At 42.5% G+C, this 23876-nt stretch overlaps 1 protein-coding gene across 11 annotated transcripts; it reads right to left on the bottom strand.

Moving 5' to 3' along the window:
- Positions 1–194: 194 nt before the first annotated feature.
- LOC309381686 (zymogen granule membrane protein 16-like) lies at positions 195–22848 on the bottom strand. Of its 11 annotated transcripts, none has more exons than XM_081932960.1 (5): positions 22774–22848; positions 15814–15858; positions 5568–5646; positions 2071–2203; positions 195–956 (listed from the first exon to the last, which is right to left on the bottom strand). In XM_081932960.1, the coding sequence occupies exons 3-5, from the start codon at positions 5620–5622 to the stop codon at positions 593–595; spliced, it is 552 nt and encodes a 183-aa protein (XP_081789086.1). In that variant the 5' UTR covers positions 5623–5646; positions 15814–15858; positions 22774–22848; the 3' UTR covers positions 195–592. The 11 variants fall into 11 exon arrangements, with proteins under 11 accessions (XP_081789086.1, XP_081789089.1, XP_081789084.1 ...); XM_081932963.1 differs by lacking the exon at positions 22774–22848 and adding an exon at positions 22379–22506 and having other exon boundaries at positions 5568–5622; XM_081932958.1 differs by lacking the exon at positions 22774–22848 and adding an exon at positions 22379–22506.
- Positions 22849–23876: the final 1028 nt, after the last annotated feature.

A 23876-nucleotide genomic window follows, 5' to 3' on the forward strand; every position in this document is an offset into this window, starting at 1 on the left:
AGTGACATGACAATTTTTCACACTTACGACCGTTGCAGCATCCCCCCCCGTCATGAGATTGGAATTCAGATGCTTGGAAACTGACTCGTATTTATGACAGTTGAGGTGTCCCGTGACAACCATATTACTATCTTAACAACTTCAGTGATTCACTCAACAACTGTGGCAAGAAAGAGTGTAAAATGGGGCAAACCTCACTTAACAAGTATCTCACTTAGGAACAGAAATTTTGGGTTCAATTGTGGTCGTGAGTCGAGGATTGTATGTACTTTCTTAGTGTTTTGATCCATGGTTTGAACTTAACATCTCTTTAATGAGTCAAATCAAAATGGAGGAAGCAAAATCAAAATGGAGGAAGCAAAATCAAAATGGAGGAGGCAAAATCAAAATGGAGGAAGCAAAATCAAAATGGAGGAAGCAAAATCAAAATGGAGGAAAGGACTATCAAAGCCAGGGTATCAACAGCAAAAGTGTATCACTCCCTATCCTTCCCTCTTCTCCCATACTTTCCCCAAGATCCAAAGAAAAACAACAAAAAAGGTGGTGTAGTATTTGTACTGATTTTAAGGGTGAGGATTAAAGGTAGAGCAATCTATATCTGGGTCACTGGTGGTGGATCTGGAGAGTGGACGGATTCATTCCACCCTTTCATCCATTGATCTTCGTCCCAGTGGAAACCGAGGGCGTTGACCATTGATCCTGACTTTCCACTGATGAACCTCAGAACCGTGTTGGGGTGCGAAGGCTCTGCAGTGAAAGGCATTCCCAAACCGGAATTCGACCCAAAGGCAAAGATATGGCCCATGTTGGTGCGGAAGGCCAGGTATTCCACGGCGTTTCCGAAACGGCCATTCACTTGCACCAATCCCTCCCCAAAGGACAAGTGCATGTCCGAAGGGTGCCCTGTTGTGCTACCTTCATTATTGGACCATGTGTCACCATAACGAACTTGGATGCTGCGTTAACAAGAAAAAAGATGATGTTAGGCATAGAGTCACCTTAGATGGAAATTAATGATGGTATTCATGAGGGAGTCCTTGGTGGTCTCACAGCTTGCTTGTTTCCTAGCAGGCGTTTCATTACCCAAACTAACTCCATCAGTGTTACAGGCAGGACTGATGATGTTACCGGGTTGGGCCATGAAACGTCTGCAAGAAAACAGGCAAGCTCAGAAAGCACCAAGGACCCCTCATGTCAACCCTGAGCTACAAATATTTTCTTTTATTGATAATGCTCATCTCAGCAGACCTACGTAGGAAATCTTTCACCTATACTTCCATCATCTTACCCAGAATGAAGAAGAGCTAGGAAATGGTTCCAGAACATGTTAAAATATTCATGACTGGGAGAGACATGAGAACAAGGTCAGCCAATGAATAGGCATAGGAACTAAATCAGCCAATGGGAGCTCAAACAGATCTGAGTCTGTGCAGAGAATTAAAACAGAAATTTAAGCAGTCTCCTGCTCTGAGAAGACAGCAGTCTGTCTTTGATTGTCTGCTGATATTAAACTGCTTTTGTTTGCCTGTAACTCTCCTGCCTTGTGTTTACTTGGAAGAACCACCTGTTGGTATTGTACATTTATTCATCTATTATGTATATAAAGAAGTTAATGAATCCTGCTGCATCAGTTATCTGTGTGAGCTTCTGGATTTGAATTTATGCAACAAACCCTGACAGAACAGAGTTCCTCCACTTTGGCAACTTGAAGATCTGTGGACTTCAACTCTCAGAATTCCCCAACCAGCCATTGCTGGCTGAGAATTCTGGGAATTGAAGATCATTCATCTTACATCGCTGTGATTGAGAAATACTAGAAGGAATCAACTTCCTTCCATTCATCCCTTACTTTCCTTCAGTATTGATCTAGATATGTCCTTTAAACATGATTTGCAGCACTTAGATATACTTTTTCACATACAAGTAGCTTACTGACTGATTAGTCAATCAATTAGCAATAAACTGTTTGCACATTTAGGTTGTTTACGTTCTTCTCAGTTGATTCATAATTTCTAGCAGTCAAGTTAAAGCCCAGCTATAGACAACTGAGGTTCATTTAGATATAAATACCTTAGGATACTTCTGTCATCCGACCTTATTTTTATCGCTGATATAGGGCCTTCAAACTGGTTGCTGGACTGATCAAAATAGTCCCCATCATTACCACCATATTCCCCAGAGTAGGAAGAGAACTTTCTCTGATCTGGATCCATAAAGAAGAAGGAGAACCAGTTAATTGAACAAGTTAATCAACCAATCATTCCTAATCTTCCTATGTTCCTGCAGAATCACTCAGGAAGCTATATCCCCGTGATGGTGAACCTACGGCATGTATGCCACAGGTGATGGCCGGAGACCTCTCTGCGGGCAGGTGAGCCATCGCCTCAGCTCAGCTCCACGAGCATTCGTGGGTGCCTTCTGCCGGCCAGCTAATTTTCAGGTCTCTGCTGCACATGAGAGAGATGCATGCACATGTGCGTGTTTGAATTGCACATGCATGGGGAAGCACGAGGGGATGCAGCGTGCCCCCAATGTGCCCCGTTTTGGTCTCGGGAGGTTGCAGAGAGTCCTGCTAGGCCTAAAATTGGGTGCAGGGAGGGTGTCACGCATGTATGGGGGGCACGGGGGAGGGCAGAGGCATGTGCATGCATGCACAGGGGCGGGGGGAGTTGCGCGCACAATACATTATGGGTGTGGGCACATGTGTGTGCTATTGCACGCGTACACACGCTTCCGGCACACAACGAGGAAAAGGTTACCCATCACTGCTATGTCCCGTTTCGTGTCCCCTGATTAAACAGCCTTGTATTTGTGCATAGATTGATCGCTCAGAGTTGAACTAAAATTCCATAGAAACAATCACATAGGCTGGTGGAGGAAGTCTGCTTAGAGATAGGAGGTTCTCTTGTAGATTCCTGCTCTCCCTTCCCATCTTCCAGGAGCTCAACTACGACTGAAAAAGTTTCGTGTTCTACTAAAATTCATACTCAAAGCAAAGTGAAATCATTAATGTTTGAAAATGTATTTATTTAATAAAGCAGGTGAATCGGTAGAGGTGGTTGTGAATGATTATTGAGAATGATGGTTAATAGATCAGCATTTTCCAACCTTAGCAACATTAAGGTATGAATTTCAACACCCAGAATTCTGGGAGTTGAAGTTCACCCAACTTAAAGTTGCCAAGATTGAGAAACGCTGGATAAGATGGTAGTGCTGTTTTTTTGTTTTTTGTTTGTAAATATTACAGGGAATCCTCAATTTACAACCAGTGTCTTAACAATTGTCCAAAGTTACGACTAACTTTTAAAAAGTCGCTTATGACCTGTCTTCCAAATTGCAACTGCCACACATCCTCCGTAAGTCACAAGTACACATTTTAGGACCTTGGCAACAAACTCACATTTATAACTGGTTGCAGCATCCTGCAGTCATGTGACTGTGATTTGTGATGTTTTTTGCAGGAAACACAAAAAACAGTCACTGGGTATGCTGGATTTGCTTGACAATCCTGGTGACCCACTTTGCAATTGTAAAAAAATGATCATCAAATTTAGTTGTCATGTCGTGCTTTCACTTAATAACTGCAACAATTTATTACTGAAACTCTGAGTTCCATTAAAGTTGTAAGTCAAGAACTACCTGTACAAGCAAAGCAGGGGACACCATTGAAGCAAAGTTAGATAACAGGGATGTCAGGATTATAAATTTAGAATTTTATAATTGTGTGCTATACTATATAAATTTATCATGGTATATCTTTAAGTTGTTCCTTATGTGCAATTTTAATTGAAATTTACTTTTTTTTTTTGATGTAAGTTAGACCACACTTTGGGGGAACATTATAAATATTATTTATAAATAATATAAATTATTGGCTAGTTTTTAATTTTTTTAATGCTAGTAACCTCTGCAGACCTATTTGCAAAGCTGTTGTACGTATCAAGACTATGGTATAAATTGACACTACTTCAGATTTACTCACAGAGAAAGTCAGAGAGAGAGAAAAAGAAATTTAAAACATATCTTGAAGTCATGAGTCATGGAGCCTGTTTGGCTTCTTGATCCATATAAGGCCAATCAGATGCTGCCTTCTGCTGTGGCAGAAGATAATTGAAATGCGTGCGAATGAAGACCATGTTGAGAATTGGGTTAGCCATCCATTAATATTTGGGATAACAGGATTTGTCTACTAAACTGCAAGATTGGCTGCTAAATTAGACTTACATTAGAGTTACAGTTTTCAAACACAGCACTTAACATTTTAATCTTTTAATCCTGGCCTGTAATTGTAGAGATCTATGCAATCAACTAGTGATTTAATTCAAATTATATCTTTTTCGGCCAGGACTTGTAAGTCAGATCTGCTACAATAATCTGTATATTGCTGGCTGGGAAAAACTGCTTAGCCAATAAATTTCTAATGAAATAGGTAACAGGTTCCTTCTTAGGGGACCTAGAAAATATGCTTTTTCTGTGGTTGCCCTGTTATTGGATCTGCCTCAATTCTGCTCACCTTTAAGAGAGCTGTTAAACCTGGCCAATCCCCGAAACTTTAGGAGAAAACAGTGGAATTCCCTCTAGTTGCTCTCTTGTATGCTTAATAGCCATTGTATATATTTTTTAGTTTATTGTTTGTTTGTTTCTTGTGTTGTTTATCATGCAGTCACAGTGTTTAAGCCTTATAAATCTGCATAAAAATATAACGTTTTAACACGTATTCTCCAAAACTCTATGCCAGGGGTGGCGAACACGCGGCTCTTGAGCCGCATGCGGCTCCCGGCCAAAATGAATGCGGCTCTTTGCCTCTTATCATTATTTTGTATACTGTGGCTCTTTGCCAAGTTTGGATTTTGTCCCTTTCAGCGCTAAACCCGGATCGCGCGCTCCCTTTCGGTGCTAAACCCGGAAGTACAGTCTTGCCCCGCCCCTGGTGACGCGACGACGCTTGCCTGAGCTCCACCAGCACGGCTGGGAACGGAGACGTTTCTCTGCTCAGCAATGTCTTCAGTGGAGTGGTGGCAGCCTGGCAGGCTGAGCCTGCGTCCCTTTCAGGCGCTCCGCTCCGCTGAGGAAACGTCTCCGTTCCCAGCCGAGCTGGTGGAGCGCAGGCAAGCGTCGTCGCGTCGCCAGGGGCGGGGCAAGACCGTACTTCCGGGTTTAGCGCCGAAAGGGAGCGCGTGGTGTGGCTCTCTGACTCTCACAGTTTAAAATTTTGGCTCTTTTTGTCGAACTTGTTCGCCACCCCTGCTCTATGCTTTTAACCTATAGTTTGGGGGCTTCCCTGCCTCTAGCTTTTGCCTACGGTACACACCTGGTCCTTATAATTGATATATCCACCCACATACAAACACACCATTCTAAGTGCAAATTATCACAATTTTCTACAATTCTTATTCCTCAGGCATTGGATAGAATTCAGTGAAAGCGTTTCTAGATCAATGTTTTTCAACCTGGGCAGTTTGAAGATGTGTGGATTTCAACTCCCAGAATCCCCCAGCCAGCCAGCTGGCTGGAGAATTCTGGGAGTTGAAGTTCACAAGTTTGGGAAACATTGTTCTAGAGCTTACCTGAAGCAGTTGACACTCCAGCACAAAGAAGGGAAAGAAACACAAAAAACAGCATCTGGAAAGATGAAATTGGCTTATTCTGAAAGTTACAGAGCAGGAGAGAGTTATAGTTAACATGTTATCTTTTACAATACAGATCTAAGCATGATGTGTCATTGAACTAAACGGATTTTTCTTGTAAATATATCTGTTTAGAAGGCCAACCTTAAATTCATTACAATACATGTAGACTTGACATACAACCACCCACTTAACAACCATTCAGAGTTACAGTGACACTGCAAAAGTGACTTATCACTAGACCTCATGCTTATGAGCATTGTAACATCACCATGGTCATGTGGTCAAAATTCAGGTTACATGGCAATTGGCATGTATTTATGTTGGTTGTGCCATGCCAAGATCACGGGATTTCCATTTGCCAGATTCATGGGGTTGCCCAGCTGGTTCTAACAACAAAAGTTAATAGCAATAACATTTAGACTTATATACCACTTCACAGTGCTTTACAGCCCTCTTTTTTTAATAATAATAGTTTTTATTTTTTCATTTTCATACAAATAACCACCTGTATACCGTTACATAACCAACACTATTTTGTATTATTAAATACTATGTCAATTCGTCTTACCACCAATCCCCAAGAACTATCATTGATTCTTCTGCTCTCCATACACTATATTTGTACCCTATCCATCACTTTCCTCTCCCTCTCTCCTCCACCCTCCCTCCTTTCTTCCCTCTGTCATCCTTCTCTTCTCCACTTCCCCTTCTCTCCTCCTCTCTCCTCTCTCCTCTTTCCACTCCTTCTTTCATCAATCCCCAAGAACTATCATTGGTTCTTCTGCTCTCCATACACTATATTTGTACCCTATCCATCACTTTCCTCTCCCTCTCTCCTCCACCCTCCCTCCTCTCTTCCCTCTGTCATCCTTCTCTTCTCCACTTCCCCTTCTTCTCTCCTTTTCCTCTCTCCTCTTTCCACTCCTTCTTTCTCTCCTCCTCTTCCTCCCCCACTGCCTTCTCTTCTAACCCCTTTACAGCCCTCTCTAAGCCATTTACAGAGTCAGCGTATTGCCCCCAAGAATCTGGGTCCTCATTTTATTGACCTTGGGAGGATGGAAGGTTGAGTCAACCTTGAGCCTGGTGAGATTTCCGCTGCCAAATTGCAGTCAATCGGCAGTCAGAAGAAGTAGCCTTAATGGGGAAACCGGATATATTTAATGACTGCATGATTCATTTAACAACTTTAGTAATTCTCTTAACTGTGGCAAAAAAATCAGACGTCACTAACTTAAAGGCTGCCTTGCTTAACAACAGAAATTTTGGTAAAATTGTGATTGTAAGTCAAGGACTACCTGAAATAAAGATGCCAGGGTATTATCTTAACACAGTGATGGCAGGCAGTTGAATTAGAAGCAGGTAAAATGCAGCAAGATATGAAAAAAAGATTGTTTTTTTTTAGGAAGACAACTGAAAGAAGGAATTGTCAGTTCAAAAATGCTATTTTAAATTCACAATTAAGCTTTCCCAAGGTTATTGTTTATGATCACAAGTTATTCTATCTAAAATTCAGTCTTCTACTACAATATTAGGGTGCTGTAGAATTTGGGATTTTATGATGTTGGCTGAAATAAGAATTTGAAGGCAAAAATCTAAAAAGAGAAAAATGCAAGCAAAATAAAAACGGGTGTGATTGTGGTGTGATTAAAATGGTATCCCTTCAATATTTCTATGTCAATTCAGAAGAAGATCCTGTTAATTTTAGTGAAATTTATTTGTAAGCCAATGTATTTTAGACTGGATTTATAGTTCCTCTCTTTTTTTCTCCTTCTCTTTATCCCATTTCTCCTTTCCTCCCTCTTCCACACATTTTTCCTTTCTTCCCTCCTTCTTTCCCTCTTTTCTTCCTTGCCTCATTCCTTTTATTCTGTTTCTTCACTCCCTCTACCCTTCCACCTATTTTCCCTTTTCCCTCCCTCCCTCCCTCTCTTCCTTCCTTCCTCCTTTCTCCCTTGTCTTCTTCTCTTTTCTTTTCCTTCCATCCATCCATCCATCCATCCATCCATCCATCCATCCATCCATCCATCCATCCATCCATGAGATTCTCCCTATAAAAATGTCCTCAGATGCACCATGCAGCTTTTCACCCCTGCAATTATCACTATAGATGCATCTACATATAATATTTACATATTTCTACAGCACAACTCTGTAATTTACCTTACGAAACTGAATTATTATTTGGAGCCCAAGGCAACAGGATTTCTCTTTGTCTTCCTGAGGCTTCAGATTTCAAATAATCCCTTGTTTTCAATCTCTACTCCTGCTGCAAATGTGGGCTGATTTGAGAGAAAGGAGCTCCTATTGGTTTGGCAACAATTTGGGACATTTCTGGAGTTTCTTTTTACCTGTTGTTAGCCGCAGGGCACACGAACAGCGCTTCTATTGTGGGCTTCCCTGCTCCTCTTTAGAAGTTCTTCATTCCAGAAAGTCATCATTGGACAAATCTACGATTGAGTTTTTGCACAGTACTGTCTTTTCAACCACAAAAATTCCATACTTTAGTTTTCAGTCATTTACATGGCAAATAAAAATAGTATGGGCTCCTCTTTTGATTTACCTTGGATAAAGAGAAATTGAATCAGGGGAAAAGAAACCCTTTCTATTCAGGTACCGTGTTTTCCCAAAAATAAGACAGGGTCTTATTTTCTTTTGACCCCCCAAAATATGGCCTTGGCCTTATTATCGGGGGGGGGGTGTATTGTCTTGGGCGTGCAGGAAACAGCAAATGTGGTCACTTCATGGCAACTATATTGCGCTGCTGCGACAGCACAATACAGGCATTCGCCCTTGAGGTGCCCGCGTCCTCCCGTCCCCACGTTCTTCGGGAGCCAGCTCGCAAGAGAGCAGCTGCCCAGCAACCCCCCCAGCCAGGCAGAGCGCCACTGACTGACCCAGCGGTATACTGAAGGCGCCAAGCAGCGGGAGCCGGGGGGAACAGGCGCTTATACAGCTTGGCGCCTTCGAGATACCACTTGGTCGGTGAGTGGTGCTCTTCCTGGCTGGAGGGGGGTTTGCACGAGCACCTGTTCCGCCCCCCCACTCACACACCTCCCAACGTCACCACGATCTGGGTCAGATCTCACTGCAGAGCCAGGGCTGCTGCCGCCGCCGCCATCCCCACACTAAGGATGGCTTCTTCTGCGACTTCCAAACTCCGGAGGTCTGCTGCCGAGTCTTCCGGGAGCCGGGCCACAACCATAGAGCGGGAAGGAACACTGCCGGAACACTCTCTACCCAAGCTCAGCAGCCATGAGGTGACCATGCTCACTGCCTCCTGCACCCCCAAAACAATAACCCCCGATAATAATATCCTGAAGGCGCTATGCCGCATGAGTGCCAGTCCCCCCCCCAGTTCCCATGACTTGGCGCCTTCGGGATACCACTGGGTCGGTGAGTGGCGCTCTGCCTAGCCGGAGGGGGGGGGTGTCCAATGAGCTTATTTTCGGGGGATTTTTGCCCACCCCAAAAATCTGGCATGGCTTTATTTTCAAGACAAGTCATATTTTTGGGGAAACACGGTAGTCCTCAATTTATAATCATTTTTTGAGTGACTATTAGAAGTTAAAGGTAAAGATTACCCTCGCACATAGTCATTCCTAATTCTAGGGGGCGGTGCTCATCTCTGTTTCAAAGCTGAAGAGCCAGCCAAAGATGTCTCCGTGGTTATGTGGCCAGCATGACTAAATGCCAAAGGTGCACAGAATGCTGTTAGCTTCCCACCAAAGGTGGTTCCTATTATTCTACTTGCATTTTTACATGCTTTCGAACTGCTAGGTTGGCAGAAGCTGGGACAAGTAACGGGAGCTCACTCCGTTACGCGGCACTAGGGATTCGAACCACTGAACTGCCGACCTTCTGATCGACAAACTCAGCATCTTAGCTACTGAGCCAAGTCCATAAAAAAGTGACTTACAACTGGTCCTTTCATTTATGACCAACGTAGCATCCCCAGGATCACAGGAAAGAAATCTGGGCGCTTGACACTAGGATGATGGTTATAACATCCTAGGACAGGTGATCACTCTTCTCATCCAGACAAGAGGTGATTGCCTGGATAGATGAATTGAGCATCCAGTTATGAGGTCTCTGCCATACCTCTGTAGAGGTTTTGTATAAAATTATGTGGATAGTGTATATATGTTTACTTCCCTTCTGTCATATTCTCATCATGCGTCCTCAACCTTTTGGGTACCAGGGACTGATTCTGTGGAGACAGGTTTATCCACGGACTGGAGGGGGCGTAGTTTCATCTGCTGACTGCATCCCATGGATGGGGCTTCGCTTGTTTGCGCGACCCAGTCTTTGGCATATCATGGATCAGGAACTGTCCATGGACCGGGGGCTGGGGACCCCTGCGTTAAATAATATAACAAGCAAAAGCAACGGGGGAAGCCAGATTCACTCAATGACCACATGATTCACTTATCATCTGCAGTGATGACAACCATAGCAAAAAACATTGTAAAATTGAGTATACACCTAACAGCCACTTTGCTTAGCAGTAGAAATTCTGGTCCCAATTGTGGGGATGCTGCAACAATTGTATGTGTGAGGAAAAGTCATAAATCACTTTTTGAGTGCTGCTGTAACCTTGAACGGTAGCTAAGTAAAGGGTTTAACTCTTCTGGGAGAAATGCAGAATAAAAAAATAATAATAACTACATATTGGCCTTGATTAACACAGCGTACTAAGCTATGAAAAATTACCCAATGTTCAAACTTATGCTAAGACAGCCACTGGATATTAAATTGCCAACAAATGCCCAATTTTGTGGTTTGTGAACCTGAAGATAGTAAGAGCTGCTCTTGAAGCAAGTGAACTCACAACTCTATGGAATTATTTCTTGCACAAATGGTGTGGTCCCCTACTAGGATAGCAAAGCATAGAACATTATGCAAAGGCACATAACTGCCACACGATGGCAGCAGAGCCCATAATATTGCTGTGGCTCAACCCATACTGTCTTAATCTGTTTCTCAACCTTGGCAACTTTAAGATATGTGGACTTCAATTCCCAGAATTCCCCAGCCAACAATACTGGCTGAGTAATCCTGGGAGTTGAAGTTCACACATCTTAAAGTTGTCAATGCTGCAAACACTGGTCTTAATTTTCTACAGTATCATCAGAGGTGGGTTCCGGCTTCTTTTACTGCCGGTTCGCTCAGGGACCCAGCTGATCGGCGCAGCAGAGTGAATTGCCACACCTCAGCTATTTTCCTTGGTGAGTTTTCTGTAAACTGTGCATGTGCGCTCAGCTTGCGCTCATCGAACCAGTTCTAAACCGGTAGGATCCTACCCCTGGTCATAAGTCATATTTTTCAGTGCTGTTGTAACTTTGAATGGTCACTAAACAAACTGTTGCAAATCGAAGACTACTTGTATATTGGAAAGCTCAGGCAACTGACATCCGGGGATTCAGTGGTGTTTGCGGGATGTTATTGGAAGAAATATCCAGGTCCAGTTCCAAGCCAGGAGAAAGGCACTGGAAATAAAATAGAGGCTGGAATCTGATTGGAAAGAAAGGTTCCTTTATTGATGAAGCAGAACCAACAACAACGTGTAACTGAGGGTGGCTGACAAAATGGAGTTTAGAGTGGGTGGTTTTTTATATCTTCTGGATTCCTATGGGGGTCATGTAGGGGTCATGGCTGGCTCTATAGGCAAAAGGGGGGAAATGCAGATCCTAGGTCAGTTTTTCGCCCTGGGTGCCAAAAGCTTGCGTGCTCACCCCATAATTTAATGCCCCCCATGCTATGCCCCCTGCGCATGCACATGTGACACCCCCACACAGACCGCTGCCCTGCGCATGCACACACAACTTTCTAGGAGCCCGGGGAGGGCGAAAACAGCCTCCCCTGCTCCTCGGAGGCCATCCAGAGGCATCCCATTTTCTGACTTCCGGTGGGCCCGGCAAATCTGTTTTTTGCCCTCCCAGGCTCCAGAGGCTTTCTAGGAGCCTGGGGAGGGCGAAAAATGGCCCAACACACAAACCAGAAGTTTAGGAACGGACTTCCGGTTTGAGCATTGGGCAGTTTTTCGTCCTCCAGAAGCTTCAGGGAAACCTCCGGAGGGCAAAAATTGCCCAAAAATTAGCTGACCAGTGTGTGCATGCCTGCTGGAGCTGACAGTGCCTTGCGTGCCGTCAGAAATAGCTCCACATGCCACCTGTGGCATGCATGCTATAGGTTCACCATCACGGTCCTAGATATTTGTCTGAGCTAATTTTGTCAACTTTTTGTTTGTTGCTTATCTGAGTTTCTGTCTTGACCCAGTCTTTCTGAATGGATTTGCAAATCCAAATCTGCATTTCTAAAAGCTGGCCTCCTCAGTTTCTGCTTGGGGCAGAGAAACAGGCTGGTTTCTGCCTCCCTTAAGATTTTTTTTCTTCTCATTTCTCCTTTAGGGAAAATATTTTATCCTGTCTTTTTAAATATTTCCCGAAACATTTCATTCTTCTGCAAGGGTGGGGGGGAGGTGGACTCCCCACAATGTGATCAAAAATAGTCAAGATGAACCTGTAATGGTGCCACTAAAGCTCCAATTAATTTTTTTATTGCAACCCCTGTCTTGCCTTTTTGTGGTCATGCCTTGCAAACTGCTTTCGATCGACAGGAAGTAATTTTTAAAAACCTGTTTCCCCCCCCTCCCCTCCCATCCCTGTCATGGCTGCATTAGGGGAATTAAAAGTTGGTGGTGACAGGGGCAATACTTTTACGCCCTGGAAGCTTTCAGAAGTTGCAAAAAAAAAAAAATCTGTGCCCTTTTAAAAATCTCTTTTGTGAGAGATTTGGGGGAGGCTAGAAAAAGGACAGATAAGAACACGGGCATAAAATGTCCAGATAATTGATGAGTCAATGGACAGTTATCTCATAAAATGCAGCTTAGCCATGTTGAAGGAGACTGGGAGGAAGCATGAAAAAAATTGAGAAATTCCTCATACAGTTTCCAAAATATCTGCATTTGTTCCAAACTAGGCTTAAAGCTACTTTAGGGGAAATTAATGCATTTTTTGCTTCTTTGATGTTTCTCTGATGGATGGGGCTTCACTGATCTTTACCATCAACATTCCTCTTTCTTTTTTAACTCCAGGAACAGACGGGTAATTAAAAATTGTGATGGTTTGTTCCTTCCTAGAACCATTTAGTTTACAAAAATCCCAGTATTTTTTCCCAACAGGCTTGGTCCCTCCAGCACCATCACCCTAAGATTTGTACAATAGTGAAAAATCAAAATGTGTCAGGTCTTAGAAGATGCAAGAATCAGAAAAACCTGACCTGTTTATTTTTTTCAAGCTGTTGAAAAAAATGGGAACTATGGGGAGAAAATGGCTATGGGTAATCCTCAACTACAATTGGGATTGTAACTTCCATCACTAAGTGAAGCAGTCATTAAGTGAGTCATGTCTGATTTTACAACCTTTTTGTTGCAGTCGTTAAGTGACGTAGGAAGTTAAAACCCACACCACTCCTAGAAAAATGAAATATCCTGGGAAATATTGAAAAGGCAGAATATTATATATCCCTGGATCAGAAATGGAGAAACATGTTTTTAGGCAGAAATAGACTCACTCTTAATAGCCCCCACCTTTGTCAATGGGCCATTAAAAGGCCTGAGGCAGTCTATTCTACATAACAAAAATCTCCCCCATTCAGCTCCAGGGTGATGGGATTAAGGCATGATAGCATTAGCCCTTTATCCATCTCACCTCAGGGCACCTGGGAAGAAGCAATGCTAAAAATTGGACTCAAAACACAGCCTAGAGAGTTGCCCCTGCATGGCCCATGGGAGTCTGACAAGCAATCAGAATACAAGATCAAGATCAAAGGCCAGAGAGGACATAAATCCAGGAACTTTCAGCATCTCGGTCTCTTTTTCTTCTTCACCCAACATCTGGAAGCATGTGATAACCCCCTTTTTTTCTGTTCAGGAGCTCAAGCCATGTGGTCCTGTTCCCCATTAAACCATCTTTCCAAGCAGCCTCCATGTCCCCAGTGTTTTTTTCCCCACTGGGAACTGAACCCAGAAGGACATTTCTTCCAACAGTGATTTACCATGGTTGTGAAGTGAATCACACAGACATTAAGCGAATCCAGTTTTCCCCATTGACTTTGCTTGGTGAAAGCAACTGGGAAGGTTACAAATAGTGACCATAGATGCTTAGGATGCTGCAACCATTGGTTGCTGGTTTCCAAGTGCCCGAATTTTGATCACATGACCGGAGGGACGCTGCAATGGTCATAAATGTGAGGACTGGTTGTAAGTCACTTTGTTGGGCAAAGTCATAACGTTGAATGGTCACTAAAGGAATGATTGCAAGTAGAAGACTGGCCATGTGCACCTGCTGCTTTGGCTTAGAGGTGGAGCTCTTGCCTCATAATCAGGAGGTTGTGAGTTCAACCCTAGTTAAAGGCAGATGTAGAGTCTCCTTCTTGGGCAGGGGGTTGGACTAGATGACCTGCAAGGTCCCTTCCAACTCTGTTAATGTATATTGATAAACCAGGATATCTGGAAGTTTTCTAGACAAGATATCCAGAGTATCTTAAAATTGACTTTTAATTCAGTGCTCCTCTTAGGATTGAAAGTATTTCATGTTCACTGTCTCTGCCACGGCTGAATTCCTCCCTGCAATTTGACTATTAAGGACACAAAACATGATTACAGTGGAAAGGGAGAGTCGGTCCTCCCCCACTTCCGCTCCGTCCCATCCTTCTTTTCTGACTCATTCTGCCTTTCCAACAACCATTGTTCTCCTTATTTGCATTTTGCAAAGGCTGAAAAACTTGAAGGGCATTTTTTTTGATGTGGAAGCTGCAGCCTCACCAGGGGGGCTGTGAACGGGCACCTCTTTGGGCATCGCCATGGAAGGACAAGCTCGCCAAATCCCACTTGGTAGCCCAGGTAGGGCTGGGAGCCATAGATAGTCCCAAGTTCTCCTCGGTGTGTGCCTGGGGCTGTCTGACACAGCCTTGGCTTCCCTCCGGTTCTCTTTCTCTGTCTGTGAATCATTTTGCCTGTTCTGGCTGGTTGTTCTCCCCAGCCGCCTGGCACGCACGCGCACGCGCGCGGGCACACACACACACACCGCAAGAGTGTTGTGCATTCCTTCCCTATGACTTTATCCGTCTGGGCTTCCTTGTCTTCTGGTTTACATCTCTTTAGTCTTCCTCCCTCCCTCCCTCCCTCCCTTTGCTGGCAATTTCTTTCTTTTTTGCCGGATAGGATGAGAAAGGCGGCTTTTCAACTTTATGGATTTCGTGATCCTCACTGGCTTCGTTCTCTTTATATGGCCAGGGAGGCCAGGCGCTCAGTATGTTTGATGCTGGAGGAGAACCACCCTACCTAGCCCAGAGTGTGATTTTGAAGCAGCTTTTGCTTGCTAGATTCCAAAGACGTCACGGAATGGCTGGGTTCAGACAATCAGACAACCCCTAAGTAAACCAAGCACAGTTTTGGAGTGATACTCCTTCCCCACTGTTTGGGTTCACACAATATAAGCCAATTACTGCATTTTAGTCTGAGTGTTGTGTAAATCCAGTCGAGATGACATAAGGATCACCTTCCTTCACCCTAAGAAAGAAATTACTTTGGTTTTACATATAAAAAAAAATAAGCATTCCATAAGTGAGATCCAAAACAGAATTTTCCAATTCAAGCATGTGTATTTTTAGATGAAGAATTAAAAATAATAAAAAAATTATATAGAATGGATCTCTTTTTTTCGTGATCCAAAATCCGGCGCATTCATTTTAGGTTATACTTTAGGATTTACCTCCACTTTTCAACTGATTTCAGTCTTTTAGATTGATCAGACCACAGTGAATGATGGGAGTTGTAGTCTGACCTCCAGAGACCTGCTTGGTTGAAGAAGGCTGCCTCGTAGCTGCAGTCCAAGTTATTCCTCAATCTAGTTTTGAAACGAATGCGTCTTATTTTTGGGAAATGAACAGAAATTCCACACAATCGGATAGGAAAGGAAATTAATGATCCTTAATTTATGACCATGGCAGCATCCTTTCAATCACATGATCAAAGTTGCAACCTCCCTAGCAAAGCAAAGACAATGGGGGGTGGGGGGAGCTGGGTTTGCTTAATAACCACGATTCAATTAATAATTTCAGAGGTTCACTTAACAACTGTGGCAAAAAAGGTTGTAAAATTGGGTGCGATTTACTTGCTTACCAACAGAAATTCTGGTCCCAATTTTCATCATATGTTGAGGATTACCTGTAAAATCAATCAAATATAATATAATATAATATGATATGATATGATATGATATGATATGATATAATAATATAATATAATTAATATAATATAATATAATATAATATAATATAATATAATATAATATAATATGATATGATATGATATGATATGATATGATATGATATGATATGATAATATAATATAATATAATATAATATAATATAGTAAAATAAAATATAATATAGTAAAATAAAATATAATATAGTAAAATAAAATAAAATATAATATAGCAAAATAAAATATAATATAGTAAAATAAAATAAAATATAAAATAAATACCCATGCAGATGGATGTGTGCGTACTGTAACATCCCTAATTAAAACCAAAATAAAATAAAAATAGATCTATGACAATTCAACAAAAGAAAAAATATGGACTGAGGTCTAAACTGCCTTAAACGGTTGCACCTCTGGCATTTTGATGGAGAGAAGACTCTGCCTCTATTTGCATAATTTTGTGTAGTCACCCAGAGTAATTCATTTCCACAGAAAGGACTGATGCAAGAAAGCTACTGATGCCTTCATTGACTAATCTGAATCTTGCTATACCTCTTCAGATGAAGGGCGGAGCTTAATGACTCCGCCCCCTGGCCTTGACCACAAAATAGCTTCCAGGCAGGAAATGAGAAGATCCGTTTCACTGGAGATTTTAATGTAGCTCCTGCCAAGAAATTCTGGAAATTAGACTAAGTACTAAACGGTTCCTCTCATCAAGCAGAACTTTACGTTCTCTGGTTTTTGGGTGTAAGCTTCAATAATTAAACTCATTCAGGCCCTATAAATCAAACTATTTTTTTTTCTTTTACATTCATGCGATGATCAGCATTATCAACCACATCAGATGAGCCACAGCTATAAAGCAATTTTGTCCTCGTCGGGAAATCTAGATTCTTTTCTAATTTTTTGCTGGAAAAACCTGGCAAGCCTCTGCCTGTCAATTATTCATCGGAAACAGAGAACACCTGGTACCTCTGAGGCCTTAGACAGTTGAGATGCAAGTCATATTTTTCCATTTGCTTGGTAGAAGAATCTTATCTACTCCAGAACTGTGCGTTTATTGCCACTCTAAACCAGTGTTCGTATAGTCAAGGCTATGGTTTTCCCAGTTGCAATGTATGGCTGTGAAAGTTGGATAATAAGAAAGTTGAGCGCCAAAAAATTGAGGCATTTGAACTCTGGTGCTGGAGAAGACTCCTGCGAGTCCCTTGGACTGTAAAGCCATCAAACTGGTCAGTCCCAGAGGAGATCAATCCTCACTGCTCTTTAGAAGGCCAGATCCTGAAGGTGATACTCAAATACTTTGGCCACCTAATGAGAAGGAAGGACTCACTGGAGAAGAGTCTCATGCTGGGAAAAATTGAGGGCAAAAGAAGAAGGGGACGACAGAGAATGAGGTGGCTGGATGGAGTCACAGAAACAGTCCAGCGTGAGCTTAAATTGACTCTAGAGCATGGTAGAGGACAGGAAGACCTGGAGGAACATTGTCCATCCGGTTGCGATGGGTCAAACACAACTTTGCAACTAACAACAACAAAACCAGTGTTTCTCGACTTTCCCAGCATAGCATAGATGGCTGGGGAATTCTGGAATCTGAAGTGCACACATCTTAAAGTTGCCGAGGTTGAGAAGTGGTAAATCTCGAACCTGGAGTCAAGAATGATGATAGGATGGCTGAACAAATAACTGTTTATTAACTCAGGCAACACAACAGTGACAAGACGCCTCAGGAGCCCATCTGACAGCTATTTATACCGTAGATGTCAGACAGGTAGCCAATCAGCTGGTAGTGTTTTCCCCGCCTGCTGGCAAGCACACAACAACCAATAGGAAGGACTTATGTGGTTCTTGACAGGCGCTGGTCGTAAGTCCGAGGACATAACAAGAAGCACTTCTCTAAACTGAAGTGCCAGTCAAATCAATCTGAGTTATAAAAACCTTTCCAATGGTAATAATCATCTGTCCTGTGGTATTTTAGGGCTGTGATTAAAAAAAAAAGTCAACATGGCAGCCACAGTCATGAAGCAGAGTTTCATTTGCATGGTTGTTGAAGCATACAACTCTCCACATTTTTACACTTCTTCGCAATTCTTTGTGTCTACCGCCACATGCTTTTTTTTTTCTTTTTCCATTTTAAGTGTGTTTGTTTTCCTGTCTTAGAATTCTGTTGTGAGTCCAGCTCGTTCAACAATCTCATAACTTCACAAAGAAAAACAACAACAGAATTAAGCAAACACGCATTACCAAATGGGAAAAAAATAAAAGAGGCAGAAGGAGAGAAAGTAATAAGAACGAGAAGTGTTAGGGAATGATTCTTGGAAAAACTTCTGTTTTTAAGAAATTCCTAACAGCTATTTGGGAAGGGACCAATCAGGTCTCATTGGGGGGGTCCCAGAACACATTGCTATTGCAGAGAAGCTATGATTTATGGCGTGGGACCTCTTAATATTTGGTTTATTGTGCAAACCTTAAAAAATCAGTCATGTGTGAACATAGCCAACACATAGCAAAAGAAACCTTTACAAGGTGCCTATTCCTATTTATGTACCATGCTGCAGAAAAGTCCTGGATCAGCTCTAATAACAACACATAAGATGACATTTTTTTCCCCTCACTAGACAAAAGCAGAGAATTAACCCCTGTTTTTCATGCAATCCCAGGACAAAGAAACTGATCTAATCCAGAAACTTGCACATTTGTCATGCCAACTAAAGGATGGCGAAGCGTCTTTCCTGCTGTTCAGAGATACAGTATGCTGGTCTGATGGAAAGCACTCTGTGCATGCCCCAAACTCCCAAGAAACATTGTGAAGCCTCTACAGTTAATCCTTGATTTAGGAACGTAACGGAGCCCAGAATTTCCCTTATAAATCCATGAGTCGAGGCACCTGTGTGACTGACCTGATTTTTTTGCAGCGGTTGTATAGCAAATGCTGCAGTTTTAAAGCAAATGCGATTTTAAGGTGAATGCAGTGGTTGCATTCATTTCTGTGGGTATGTTTGCCAGGAACTATCAGAAAAGGTTGGAAACTGCCCCCCCCAAAAAAATTAAAAAGTCATAAATCATGGTTATGTGTCTGTGGAACACTGTAAGTGGCTGTAAAAGTGTGCTGGTACCAGGTACCCAAAATGCAGTCACGTGACGTGTGTGTGTCAGAGGTGGGTTGCTCCTGGATCAGCCCAGATCGGGTGAACCGGTAGTAGCGGCAGCAGGAGACTCCATCCACCATCCAGATGCGTTTGCGCATGCGCAGAAGTATCTCATACGAGTGTGTTTGAGAGAGAGAGCGTGCACCCAAACCAGTAGTAGAAAAATTGGCAACCCACCTCTGGTGTGTATGTGTGAGAGAGAGGGGATCATGGAGCTGTGAAACTAGGTTGTAAACATCTTTTGGGCGATATTCTCATGACTCAAAGTCAATGGCTGTCACTGACCAATTAGTCATTAAGCGAGGACTACCTGTACTGTTAAGTGTTCAATTGTTACAGCTCTGAATATCCCAAGACTTTCTCACCTCTTCCTATAGTTGGATTCAGTTTAGATTAGTGTCTAACAAATATTTTCTTTCATTACCTAAGCTGCTTATCAGAAAGTCTTTTGTACCCAGTGTAAATTAAATCCCTTTAAATAGTAGTGAACAACCTCTGGACTTCAATTCCCAGAATTCCATGCTGGCTCAGGCATTCTGGGAGTTGAAGTCCACAAGTAGTAAAGGGGCCATAGTTGTCCATTCCTGCTTTAAATCAATTTAAATATTCCTGCTGTGATTGGGTTCTTGTGCTGTTACCCAAATCAAATCCACTATTACCCCATTTTGGCTAATTAATTTTGGGAAGCCCTGGGTTAGTTTAAATCCTTTCTGGAGCTGCTTCAGGCCGTTATTCCACGGAGAGAGAAAAAGTTGTGGAAAGTTTAATTTGGCTCAGTCTTATGGACTCCGGTACTGTGAAGTTTTGGAGCGCAGCTACTGACCGACCACAAGGAGAGAGAAACACCTCCGATTTTGCCTTATTCCTCCCCTCCTCCCTTCCCCGCCACCTTCAGATGAGTCACTGGGTGGTGTCCGGGACAGGCTGGTATGAACTAAGGGGACAGGAATGCAGAGCCAGGAGGCCGTAAGGGCAAGGAGAAGAAAAGGGAGAATGAGTCAGAGAGACAGAGAAGGAAATTCTGGGGGAGGAGGTGGCGGCAGCAGCAAAGGACTGAACAAAAGGAACAAGAGGCTGGAAAGAAAAGCTGGCACAGAGGGGGAAAAATTAGTCCAGGAAAATGAGAAAGGAAATTAGTGGGAACAAAAACTAGGGAAGGAAATTAGTGAAAAGAAAGCAAAAGTGGGAAATAATAATAATAACAATCATCTTTTAAGATTGCTTTCTTAAGAAAGAAGGTTGGGAGAAAAAAATTATGGAATACCAGGGCAGATTGAAGTTGAATGCTTATGGAAAAAGAAATCCGTTGTTGTAGCAGTAGTGAATAGAATCCTTGGTGGGATTTCTAAAAGACTTCCTCAATATCTGGAAATATCGGATTAATCAGATCAGAACACCTTAATTTTACTAAATATTACCAAGCTTGGAACTATACTATTAGATGTTGCCTTAATAACTCTTAGGTCCTTGGTTACGGCTTGAATTATTATACACACAGCAATAATAGTAACACTAAAAGTAAAGGTTCCCCTCGCACATATGTGCTAGTCGTTCTTGACTCTAGAGGGTGGTACTCATCTCCGTTTCAAAGCCAAAGAGGCAGGGCTGTCCAAAGACATATCTGTGGTCATGTGGCCAGCATGAATAAACCCCGAAGGTGCACAGAATGATGTTAACTTCCCACCAAAGGTGGTTCCTATTTTTTCTACTTGCACTTTTTACATGCTTTCAAAATGCTAGGTTGGCAGAAGTTGGGACAAGTAAGAGGAGCTCACCCTGTTACGCAGCACTAGGGATTCAAACTGCCGACCTTTCTGACTGATAAGCTAAGGATTCAAACCTCCAAACTTCCGACCTTTCTAATGGATTTTTCTGATCAGTCTTAGCCACTGAGCCACTGCGCCACTGCGTCCCCTTAGAATTAATATATACACGGCAATAATAATAACACTAAACATTTTCTTCTTACTCCAGGTCCCTGGGAAGGACTCAATGGGTGGATAAAAATGCCAAATCTGGTCTAAACATCTGGCTGTGTGACCAACTATAATAATAACAAATCATCTGTGGTGATTCCAGTGGTTATCGGCTCGATGCCATACAAAAAATTCTTGGAAGGTCATTAGAAAAATCTGCGCATTGACAAAATTTCCATCTGTCAATTGCAAAAGGCCACACTGCTTGGATCCGCACATCTATTACGTTGATACATTACAACATCCCAAATTCTTGGGAAAAGCTCAATTTATATGAAGGCCAACACTAGCTAAAGAAATGACATTGTTGTGTGTATAATAATAATACACAGTGGTTTGTTTTTAAAACTCCTGTGATATTCCCCCTCTACCAGACTGCTAAATAATTGAGATTAGGTACAATGTAGACCTGAAGGATAGGGAGGTAGTAAAAATAAATAGAATGAATTTAGCATTGGGAAGATGAAAGGCGGTATAAAAATCTATCTGTGCGAGCAAGCGCTATGCTGAAAAAAATAACACATCCCAAACTTTTTCTGGATCCTTCAAAAGAAACAATCCGGTTATTGGGGTGTAGGTTTTTGAAAACGAAAAGGATGACATGGAAAAGAAAGTCTTGTGAAAAGAAGGACTAGGAGAGATATGATAGCAGTGTTCCAATATCTCAGGGGTTGCCACAAAGAAGAGGGTCAAATTATTCTCCAAAGCACCAGAGGGAAGGACAAGAAGCAGTGGGGTGGAATGTAATCAAGGAGAGAAGCAACCTGGAACTAAGGAGAAATATCCTGACAATTAAAACAATTAACCAGTGGAACGACTTGCCTTCAGAAGTTGTGAATGCTCTATCACGGGAGGTTTTAAAGAGAAGATTGGACAGCCATTTGTCTGAAGTGGTATAGGATCTTCTGCTTGAGCAGAGGAATTGGACTAGAAGACCTCCAATGTCCCTTCCAACTCCATTATTCTGTGCTCTATTGTTAAATTATATTGTATCAGTAACAATGGAATTTGTTCGCTGTGACCACTTCAGCAGGACTCTCCTCTATGATTGCGTTGGAGTCTGTTTATTCAACACATATTTTTAAAAGTAGTGTTTCTCCACTGTGGGCATAAGATGACTTAACTGCACACGACGTGACCCTCAAAAATATCACATCAACCAAAAAAACAAACAACAATAGAAGAACCCAAAACCACAACAATTAGTCAAAGAGAAACCCAGGTCAGCTGGTTATTCCTCAAATGCCAAAACATCAAAATAAACTTAATTTTGTGGATGCCCACAATCCTTCAGAGGGAAGAAAATCTTAAAAGATTACATTGTCCACAGAGATGGCAGTGTCCATAGCCACCTACCTGCTGAATCTCCAAATTACGCAGAAGTGGTTGGAGATGTTTTATGAGGCTACCCTGTACTTAAAAGAAGCCATCATTTGGGGTTTACAGATATGGGAGCTCAGAGCCAAGGTTTATGTTTCATTTTCCTCAAGTCCCAAACGATGAATTTCCTGGTTCACTTGCTGAGCTTTTAAACTCCTCTATCACCCTCCAGGTAAGATTAAGGAAGAACCGAACAGAGATGAGAGATATGGTGAAAATTAAGAGTACAGTCATTTGGTAAGACAATAATTTTGTAAAAGGGCCAGACATGACTCCCATTTTGCTAGCATATTGAAATTAAAACTTCTCAAGGTTTGACAATCAATAGCTGCTGCAATTCTCCCAACTGTTGCTTGAGAGAAAAAAAATACCTGTAAGGTATTTCGGCTTCATTTGTGAGGAGTGCTAGTGTTTCAAAGCACTTTTCTCTTTCTTCCCAAATCTTGGCTAGACTCAGATCTACTTAGCTGCAGAGAGGAAGCACATCAGGATGCCTTCAGGCTATACTTTAGCTACAAAGGAAACAGGAAGACTTTTTTTTTCCATGCCTGCCTGCCAGCTAGGCACTCCTCAATTTGCCTTCTCACAAAGGAAACCTTGGAAACCCTATTTAGTGCTTTGAAGGAAGGCCCCAGATTTTAACTGGTGCCTCCTATTTAAGTGACAAGCAACAGGGCTACAGGGCCAGTTTGTGTAGTGGTGGCCAGAAGGTGAAAACTAAGCCATAGGACCTGTGGGAGAAAAAAAAGAGTTCCTGTGCATGCAGAGGGTATTTTTGTCTGTACTTCTTGACTTAGAAAAAAAATGGGCAGGCAGGCTGATGTTTCAGAATTCTTCTCACAATAAAACACAACTCCTTTATTTATAGCACTGGATTTTTTTGACTGAATCGCCCAATTATATGAAAAACCAATCACCCCACCCCAAAGAGCAATTAATCAGGGAAGAGCATTATTGCTTTAAACCAGAGGTGTCAAACTCAAGACCCACGGGGTGCTTAGATCGGCCCCGCGGAGCCACCCTAGACACAGCAAAGGACTGGCCCACAGTGCCTCTGCCACAGTGGTGAGATTCAGAATTGTTTACAACTGGTTCTGTGGGCAGGGCTTGATGGGCGTGGCAGGGGAAGGATACTGCAAAATATCCATTCCCACCCCACTCTGGGGCCAACCAGAGGTACTATTTGCGGGTTCTCTGAACTACTCAAAATTTCTGCTACCGATGCTCCAGAACCTGTCAGAACCTGCTGGGTTTCACCCCTGCTCTATCAGCAAAAACGGAGCTCGGACTGTCGTTTTCATTGGAAGAGGGTTGCAGGAGGCAGTTGCTGGTGATAACGGAGCTTGGGAGCCCATTTTCTCTGGCAGAGCAGAGAACTTTAAGATGTGTGGACTTCAATTCCCAGAATTCCCCCGCTAGCAGGGAATTTGGGGAGTTGAAGTCTACCCTTTTATAGTTGCCAAAATTGTAAAAC

This window comes from Natrix helvetica, assembly GCF_964273705.1.
Source record: "Natrix helvetica genome assembly, chromosome: Z".
Lineage (NCBI taxonomy): Eukaryota > Metazoa > Chordata > Lepidosauria > Squamata > Natricidae > Natrix > Natrix helvetica.

What these genes read in the sequence shown, in the direction of transcription:
- LOC309381686 (XM_081932955.1), bottom strand. Translation starts at nt 22,795, where the DNA reads ATGAAGCCGAAATACCTTACAG. An exon ending in TGGGACCAGAATTTCTGTTG is followed by an intron (nt 2,204 to 15,813) that starts GTAAGCAAGTAA and finishes TTATGGATCCAG; the next exon opens with ATCAGAGAAAGTTCTCTTCC. An exon ending in GATGACAGAAGTATCCTAAG is followed by an intron (nt 957 to 2,070) that starts GTATTTATATCT and finishes TTGTTAACGCAG; the next exon opens with CATCCAAGTTCGTTATGGTG.